General features: G+C 32.6%; 2 protein-coding genes across 4 annotated transcripts; both read right to left on the reverse strand.

Annotated features, from left to right (window-relative positions):
• Positions 1–249: 249 nt before the first annotated feature.
• On the reverse strand, positions 250–5,688 carry LOC144837624 (uncharacterized). 3 transcript variants are annotated; one of them, XM_078692817.1, is made up of 7 exons: positions 5,637–5,688; positions 3,801–3,879; positions 3,109–3,439; positions 2,525–2,648; positions 1,641–2,000; positions 1,412–1,495; positions 250–1,253 (listed from the first exon to the last, which is right to left on the reverse strand). In XM_078692817.1, exons 2-7 carry the CDS (start codon positions 3,868–3,870, stop codon positions 993–995), a joined length of 1,230 nt encoding a protein of 409 aa, XP_078548943.1. In that variant the 5' UTR covers positions 3,871–3,879; positions 5,637–5,688; the 3' UTR covers positions 250–992. The 3 variants fall into 3 exon arrangements, with proteins under 3 accessions (XP_078548943.1, XP_078548945.1, XP_078548944.1); XM_078692819.1 differs by having other exon boundaries at positions 1,647–2,000; positions 5,637–5,684; XM_078692818.1 differs by lacking the exon at positions 5,637–5,688 and having other exon boundaries at positions 3,801–3,993.
• A 1,148-nt stretch (positions 5,689–6,836) lies between these two features.
• LOC144836844 (serine protease HTRA2, mitochondrial-like) lies at positions 6,837–9,480 on the reverse strand. The gene is made up of 6 exons (XM_078691721.1): positions 8,954–9,480; positions 8,536–8,743; positions 8,240–8,434; positions 7,895–8,039; positions 7,528–7,723; positions 6,837–7,222 (listed from the first exon to the last, which is right to left on the reverse strand). Exons 1-6 carry the CDS (start codon positions 9,472–9,474, stop codon positions 7,060–7,062), a joined length of 1,428 nt encoding a protein of 475 aa, XP_078547847.1. The 5' UTR covers positions 9,475–9,480; the 3' UTR covers positions 6,837–7,059.
• Position 9,481: the final 1 nt, after the last annotated feature.

Genomic DNA, 9,481 nt, shown 5'->3' on the forward strand with positions numbered 1-9,481 from the left:
TAGTTAAAAGTAATTTCTAATAAGATATTGTTATTATTAGTATAAGTTTATGAGCCATAAATATATTTGTGTTTGTTGACCACAATGACTTATTGGTCAGCTTGAATAATTCTGATTTAAAACATTCTTTTGAGAAAAAAAAATACTGTAAGCTCAGTCTTTCATTGCTTGTTTATTACTAAATAATACTTTATTTTAGTTCAAAATTAACTATTTATTGTAAGCCTATTTATTTATGCTATATAAAAACAATAAAGAACACAGAAGTTGGTAGGGTGGTAAAACAAATTGTAGTACTTTAGGAAAATGAAAAACTCTTATTTTTATCTTTAAAGTTGTTTCTGTGGGATTACTTCACATATCCTAAGAGATAATAAGTGTATTGATAATGTTCCATGGTCAAGGTTACATCCCCTCGATGGATTTGTACAAAGTAGGTCACAAAATCTACCGTAATGGCGCCACACCATAGTATGGCGTTACATTAATATTGAAAGAAGTTATATACAAACTACACTACCATCAGCAAGTGCTTAAAATACTTCGATAATCCTAAATAATTCACAAAGCGATCAACTAATGGTTGGTTTATTTAAACTTCCGGGTGTCTTCAATAATTGTTTAATTAACCTGTTTATCTTATAACTGTGATATTGTTCAAGAATATACTTTTTAGTTCGATTTGTTTTCCAATAAGCGAATTCATTCACGACTGGTTGCGTAATTTTTCTTCGCGTCACATGCAACGTTTTCTATTTACTAAAATGAATTCTCCCATGCGCAAGGAAAACAGACTTATATGGCTAACATTTTCATAAATGTGAAGAAGCCATGAAAATGAGACAAATTATTAAGAAAAACTTGCTATGTTTCATTTTCTACATTATACAGTATATACAATAACATACATATTCAGTCCAACGTACAGGTGATGTGCAAGTTACGTATAACGTACACGTACGTATCGTGTTGTTTTATAGATAGTGCATGGTTTATCGTGTTATTTTAATCAAGATTTTTCTTATTTTACAAAGCTCTATTACATTTTGGCGCAGATGGCGGGAAAACAGAAAACAAATGATAGGAATATGCATCGGGAATGTAGTTGCAACCAAACCAGAAACGCGGTAACTGTGGAAGAGCGCCGGACTACTATTGTTGAAGTCGGAACCGAGATAGATGGCCCAGATGATAGAAATTGGTGCCAAGCAGACAGCGAATGATACTGACATGAAGAGGTGCATCAATGTTGCCTGAAAACAAAAATATTTAAATTTATTTAAATTTATTCAATTAATGATATGATAAATGTGTTAAATAATTGCTATAATTACTTAACTTAAATACAGTTTCTTTACTTTTTTTCTCCTAATAATATCCATACAAATTTGGCTGTCCATAGATAGCTTACCTTTTTCTGATCTCGAATTGTGAGTGTTCTGAAATCTTCAAATTCTATCACATAAGGCTTGACTTTAACAGTAGTTGATTCACACTATAAAAATAATATCACAGAATATCAGACGTTTATAAAGGGCGTTAGTTATTCCGGAAAAGTGCGTAATCATACAGTCTAATTCGATAGTAAGTAATTCTGAAAGTGGTTTTTACATTATAAGTTTTTAAATAAAATTGCTTACGCTTACTTGGTGTTCATTTTTAATGTCATTTCCATAACATGCGTCATTTTTGTGACTAGGGTTCTTCAAAACGGTTGATGACAACATAGTTGGGTCGATGTTTGTGTTGCTTGCTTGCATGTGATCGGCGGAAGGATACTGCTGTGCTTCGTGGATGTTATGGAACTCCATGCGTGGATCGTACTCTTCCGCGTAAAGCCTGTCCCCACGCACCATCAACAGTGTGATGGATAACACCATTATGATTAACGGTAATATCAAAGTCATTATTAAGAGATATGTGAACCACATTTTGTACTGTTTAGATCGCACGTCATTGAAGAGACAAAATTGATTGTCATAGTCATCTTGATATAGGAACTGAAATAGTTATAATACAAATAAAGTTAAATGAACTCAATAGCAGCATATTAACATTTTCTAACGCGCATTTACAAAGATTAAGAGTTTTTAACAATGTGTCACTGACGATGAATTGCGTATTGTTCACACATGTGAATTTCCACAATTATAAATTTGAATCAAAATATGATGATAAACATATTGATCATAGTTCATGAACAATCGTTTCATTTCATTATTAATCTTCTTTATCGAACCCTAATTGTTGGCAAACCATAAACATCAAAGTTTTTGGGTAGGCCTATTTTGATTTTATAAAATACTAACAGTTTGTGTTCCTAAACAATCTTTCGATTTCTACCACGTTTTCAAACCCCTTTGACACACCTTAGTTCTTTCAATCCCCCTTTTATTTCTAAACGCTTTGGGACATTACTGATTGAAGCACTATATAAAAATATAACAATAACTGTTTTCAGCAACTTTGTGACGTCATTTGTGACAATTTATATAAATTGAAAAACAATAAAAGAGGTATTTACGACAAATCTAATAGCTGGTAAACTTGATAAAATAGAAACGAGTAGCGTGACAATGAGGGATCCGGTGACAGTAAGAAAAGGACGACGTCGGCAGATGCTGTTTATGGATGAGTAGGACAACCACCTAAAAGAACGAATGAATTATCTGTTTTAGACAAGATGAAAACACAATGTAGTTTAACTGCCTCCCTAAAATGGTAAAAGGAGCATTTGATTTGCGATGACCTTGTAGGAACTATAGTTACGTCTTCATGTGAATCATGTTAAATCATGGTGAATCATGTTAATTTATGTGTGCATGATGCGGAATTATTTCCTCACTTGATTCGATTCCTCGACACAGTTTTGGTGAATTCTAGGCCCAGTGAAGACTTCGAACTTTGAGATAATCGTCGCACTTTGTAATACCTGTCGCGACCAACCTACGTACTTTCAAAATATCATTTAAAATACATCAAAAGGCAGACAATGTCGGATAGAAAATGAAATGCAAACACAAGTTAATTAACGAGATCTGCAATTGCTATAATACTTGTATTTTTAATGAAAAATGAGTATCATAATAGTCGATTAAATAAGTTTACCTGATACCACAAGCTGTTAATATTGAGAGCCGCATGAAAACGTTGCCAAAATCAGAGAAGAAGTGAACGGCTTGGCAGGAATATATGCCATCCAGAGGCCAGTTCATTGGATCGGTGTGCGACAGGTATGACAATGGTAACGCCATTGTGTGTAGTAAAACAGAAAAACACACAATACACTGACATAGCCATGTAACATCATGTAGTAGTGGTGTCCTCCAGACACAAAACATCACCAAAGGGTTACCGATGAAGGAGATACAACATGAAATTATGGTGATTGATAAATGAGCCCGTACTTGATTGGTACCATCAAAATCTTCATATTCAACTGTTAAAAGAAGAACATTAAATCGTGATCCAATAAAAATCGAATAGTTAGGCCTAAATATGATTATCATTCAAAAGATAAACAAGATTAATTGTTTTTAATGAATTTAATCTAGCTTAGATTGAAAGTGTCTTGTTTATAGCATTGATAAAAGAGAATGCTGTGAGTTATTTTATGAATAGCGTATTAACTAATATAATTATGATGATAAGAGGCCGATAAGCAAGCAAATGCCTCTATCTTAACTTGAACTTAAACTTTTATTGTCTATTGTGTATGTTTCATATCAACTTCAATTTATTTACACAGTATAATGAATTAATAATAATATAATAATTTCAAGTGAATTAAAAAAAAATACTAGTAGATTCCTCTCGTGCACTTGGAAAATCATCGATATCTGGTGGTGGAAAGCTAGATTCCATTTCCATGAAGTAAACCTGTAGAAAATGTAAAAGTGGAAATTAGTCTACACTTTTATTAGTCGTTGTTCTTTATAGAACATTGATAATGTATGAATATGATGTTTAACAAGTGTTTATGTCCTGGCTTTGTAAATATTGTACCATACTTTACTCCGGAACCCTGGATTGTCAAGTTAGTTTTCCGTTCATACTAAGTCATGCTAAATCCGTACAATTTTTTGGCAGGTCGGTACATATTTCAACACGTTTTTGTTTTGGTATACCGTCCCATTTTTACCACCGAAAGCATATTATTAAGTGTTAGCCTCAAGGTAGTCTATACTGTACGAAGAATAATACGAAAAGCAAATTATGAAACTAGGGAAGAAAATAAAAAGCGACCAATATCATAAAGTAAATAATAAAAAATATATATATAGGCCTAGCGAAGCACACTGCTGAAAGCTATAACAAAAATTAACGTCTGTTTCAATTTTCTTAAGTTAGATTGCCATTATTTACATTAAAAAGAAAGTATGCCTACATACAGTAACATTGTAAGCAAATGCATTATTCAATGTTTCATAACACGAGGTTGCGTATAAGTTGTTATTAGGACTATTTAATTGCTTTGTGTTACATATAACGGAAGGCAACTATAGAAGGATTGGCCAAAAGTAATTCATACGGGAAGCATCCTTCTAATTGTTTTAGCAGAGAATATAAGAACAATAAGCCTACAGGTACCCATGAGAGACGATGAGAGATTCAGTTAGGCTTGGTTCTTGAGCTAACCCACTTCAAGAACTAAGTGTACTTGGCGATCTCACACAGGTCCCGCTTGTAACCGTTCCCAGTATTACGTGCCTACTTGAAATCGATAAGATAGGTGAAAGAAAGAATAGAAGTTTAACTTGAATGACCCTTAAAGTCGTCACTTATTAGGAGAAGCATTTTTAGACTATGTGTGTATTATGACGTCAAATGTTAACGCCACCATCCAATTATAACCAAACTAAACTTTTTCGTTTTGCAGTGCGCAGCTCATTTTTTATCGCTTTGATCGTCCTACAGACTACAAAAAGACGACCTTTCAAAAGTTATCCACATTAAAATCTTTTAGTTAGTAGGCCTATCTGTGAGTAAATTGTATCCACATCAATGATGTATCAATAACTAAATTATTTTGAATAATTGTATTAAAATTATGATATTTTGTACACCGTTTGCGTACTGCATTCCTCGTAGTAAACGTAAAGTTTGAAACATGTAATTCTTTAGTATGCCAAAAACGTAGTAGTAGCCTTGTGTTAATAATATTAAACATAATAGAATTATATTAAAGATGTATTGTCCCCAAAAAAACATAACAAAAATTAATAAAATCAGATTGAATGAGTCAGTTTAGTGTAGTTTTAATAAAGTCAATCACTTTCGTAGGAAAAAACACCCTAAAAATAACGTTTTCACTTTATAAAATGACAAATTGAACGGTTAAATTCAACCAAAACCCATTGGCTGGCAGCCAATTTGAATATTTTTTGCTTTAAATTACAGTTTCTTCAGGTAAATACTTTTTAATATCCAATTTTTGATCAAAGTGAATAACCATTTGAGTGACATTAAAATAGCATAAATTCAATACAAACAAAATAAAAAGTTATTTTTCAGGGGAACACTATATCATGTTATAAATGATTTAATATATTTCAAAACTAAATAGGCCTACACTATAAATGTGGTCTTATTAAAAAACAAGCATAACACTTAGTATTCTGTAGACTGTACCTTACCGGTTCCGTAAAAGTTTGCTTGAAGAAGTTTGGTAGAAAATGAAATCAAAGAGTTGTCAAGGTAACCTCCACTTGAAGATGTTGATGTTGAAGAATGCTTGTTGAAGTTGGCTGACAACAATCATAGAAATGAGTAATGTTCATACGTAGGCCTACTTAATCTTGTGATTTGACGTTCTGTAATTGATATTATCATTATTTTTAGAGTTAGTATTGTTTTTTCTAAAGTAGTTATAGGTAGTTAAGCACTATGTCAGGAAATGTCCCTCATTGACCCGACATATCCAGATGTTGTAGGTCAATCACAAGGCTATAAGTGACATTATTCTATATGTTATCGAATCAAGTGACAATAGTAGTCATGATCCACCCATTTGATGAACGAAACAGACCCAAAGAAGTTCTCTTTCCACGAATATTTGATAACCCAAATAACATATCCCCATGAGTAACAGGTAGAGGGCATATATAAGATTAATAAGGATGAGAAGATAACGAACTGATTTCAATTTCATGGCCCTTTGCTTAATTCAAGTTAACCTATTTTCTCACGAGTATAAGCTATTAATATTATTATATAGGACAACAGTTTAGGCATTCTAGGTATAAATTCTAAAATTACCTTAAATGTTACGATTGTGTTATTTGTTTGAAATATGGAATTGTTTAACGATTATAGTATACAGCGGCGATTAGAATGCCATCTATACGTGTCCAGATGTTGCACAGAATAGCCTACTTTAAGGCCTATTAAAAGGAATTGAAGTTAAAAAGATAACCTACTTACCTCGATTTGAATGAGTTACGGTACAATATATAGTGTAATAATAATGTTGTAGTTATTATTAATAGGCTACGTGGTATTAATTTAGACAATGGTATAGATGACGTAATCTTACAATTGTTATCAATAATAATCTTATATAATATGAGGGGGTAATATAAGTACATTTAATTAATTTTCATATTTTGATACGGTATGAACACTAATTACATGGCGGTGTCCATACTGATTGTATAGTATCGGTTATATAAGAACGGTACTGAAAATAATAAAGCAGATGGGACCAAATCGTCTGGTATGTGAGGTAATACCGATAGAGGGCGTTCCAATTACTTTCTTTTAAACTAAACTGTATTACTGTATAAGTATAAATTAAATGAGAGATAGCTGGTAAAAAAGTACCACTACAAATATGCTATTGTTTCTACTATACATCTTTATTTCAAAATGAAAACAAAATCATTTTAGTTTTAAAATAACACTTTCAGAAGTAAACAAAAAATCTGTTTTTTCCTTATAAGATAACATGCTGTTTGCGTTTTTTTAAATTAGTTTTCAAAAATTATAGTATTATTTTAGTTTGGTTGTAGGATTGACTATTTACTGCACCACACATATTTATTTCTTTATTAATGATTCTCAAATACTTTCAGGAGTTACTGACAGCTGCATGACCTTTTGACCTCGAATGATAGAGATTTTTAATTGTTTTTCACTCTTTACAGCATTGTACACTTCTTTTGATGTCTTGATTTTTTCCTTGTCAATGTGAGTGATGATATCACCTGGTTGTAAACCACCTCTACAAACACAAACAAAAATGTTATATGTTACGTAATCTATTGTAGTTATACATTTAACACAATTTGTTACAACCATGGAGCAAGGCAATCTAACAGGATGCTGAGCTCTGGAGATCAAAGGGTTTACACACGATCAGTTCCACGCTCCGTAACAGACACTGTGTGCCACAGAGAATATGTACATAGTACATAGAGTATTATGCCTAGGCATAAGATCAAAGGACTGTTACAAGTTCCTATCTTGGCAAGGCAAGCTCAGTGTCCTGTTGTTAGATTGCTTTGCATGGATTAATAACTATTTTACTTGTGTGCTGGTGATCCATATGCAATTCTATAAACAAGAACTCCTTGATGAATATCTGGAAAATCTGGTGATCTTTGTTGAAGTTCTAAAATTATCTGCTGAGTTAAAGAAAGCATAGTGATACCCAAGTAGCATTTCTGTGATCCTTTGATGGCTGGAGTGTTATTACTAGTGAACCAGCTTGAAGAATTTGATTCTGAAAGGAAGAAAATAAAAATTCAGTATTTTCTCAAGTTATATAACTCACTTTTTTTAGTTCAGTTCTTTACTGTAACATAGGAACATACAAATACAAATACAAATACATTTATACTTTAGGAACATAGGAATATAGGATTTCTGAAGTAATTGAACTACTTCAACCTACTGTTGACAATTTTCTTGCTTTCTTCAATAAAATCTAAAGCATAATCAATTGGTATAGCAAAGGAAATACCGGCGGTAACCTTCATGGTATTGATTCCAATTACCTCACCATCTAGGTTCACCAGAGGACCGCCTGAGTTACCATACTGTCAATCAAAAAAAAAAAAGAGCTACTTTTTAACAAGCCCCTGAGGTTTCTTTGAGGTTCCTTTCATTAAATTGTTTACTCTTTTTTTTGTGTGTATTGTATTGATAAGTAAAGAGACTGAATTAAATTTTCCACAAATATTTACTTTCTATATAAATTTATATCAAGACTGGGTTTATTGCGCACTTTACAACTTACAGTAATTGCAGCATCAGTCTGGATATAGTCAATATCTTTGTTTAATCCAAGTTCTTTGCTTGTCCGACTAACAGCACTTACTATTCCGGCAGTTATCGTGTTGCTAAGAGACAAAGGGCTTCCCATAGCAACAACCCATTCTCCAGGCCTTAACAGTGATGATTTTCCAATTTTTAATTTTGGAACTTTTTTATTCTAAACACAAGAAAACTGTAATTAAATTGAATTTCAATTTTAAATGCAATAAAATTACAAATAACGTTTATTTAAAGATATTGTAATTATTCTAAACTTACAACATTAATTTTTAAAGTCGCTAGATCAGAAACAGAATCGACGGCGATGACTCTACCTTCGTAAACTGTACCATCCTTCAGTCGAACTTTAACCTTACTTTGCTGTCCATTGGCAACAACATGAGCATTTGTCAATATCAAGCCATCATCGGAGACTAGAAAGCCTGAGCCATTTGACATCGGAACTTGACCTCTGTGAAATGGATGCCTATAAAAAAAGATGTGGATTATTGCTGCATGTTCGGTAATTTCATGAGTTCCCTACGTAACTGGAGGCCCTAAAAAGTAATTTATAAGTAGTTTTATTAGTAATTTATTTCTTTAACTAGGCCTAGGTAGGCCTCATTCTTGCACGGTTTAATTAAATTGATATTTCTTAAGGGACTAATTTTTTTATTAATGTTGGTAATGACATTACCTTCCTTGCATTTCTATATACACGACTGCTGGACCTGCAAGATCTACTGTATTTGCTATAAAATTGAATCGATTTGAAATTGATTTGGACCTTTTCTCATCATCATTATTAATATTATTGTTTTCATTTATCTCCAAAGCTTTCACTCGGGGTAAACGCAAACCTGGATGCGGTTTACGAGGGGTATCATCAATTGTTTCATCTACTTCAATTCCAGCTTCTTTTTGCTGTAATTTTCTTCTTTTTTTGTCCCTTCTGGGTTCCCAATGCCTAGGTGCTTCGATGAAGCCTGGAAGGTAGGGACTAGCAAAGACGAGCACAACAATCAGGCCTGCAAATGTTCCTGTCGTTAACCAATATTTTCGTCTATTTTCATCCATCTTCTTTTGTGTAATTGACCTTATTGGTACATTCTTATACATTTGACGCATACAAAGTGATGATTTATTATCAAATAAACGTACAAAATTCTTTCTTCCAACATATGAGATTATAGACGTTCTTATTATGGAGGCTGCCATTTTGAAA

This window comes from Antedon bifida, chromosome 3 (genome assembly GCF_963402885.1).
Source record: "Antedon bifida chromosome 3, ecAntBifi1.1, whole genome shotgun sequence".
Lineage (NCBI taxonomy): Eukaryota > Metazoa > Echinodermata > Crinoidea > Comatulida > Antedonidae > Antedon > Antedon bifida.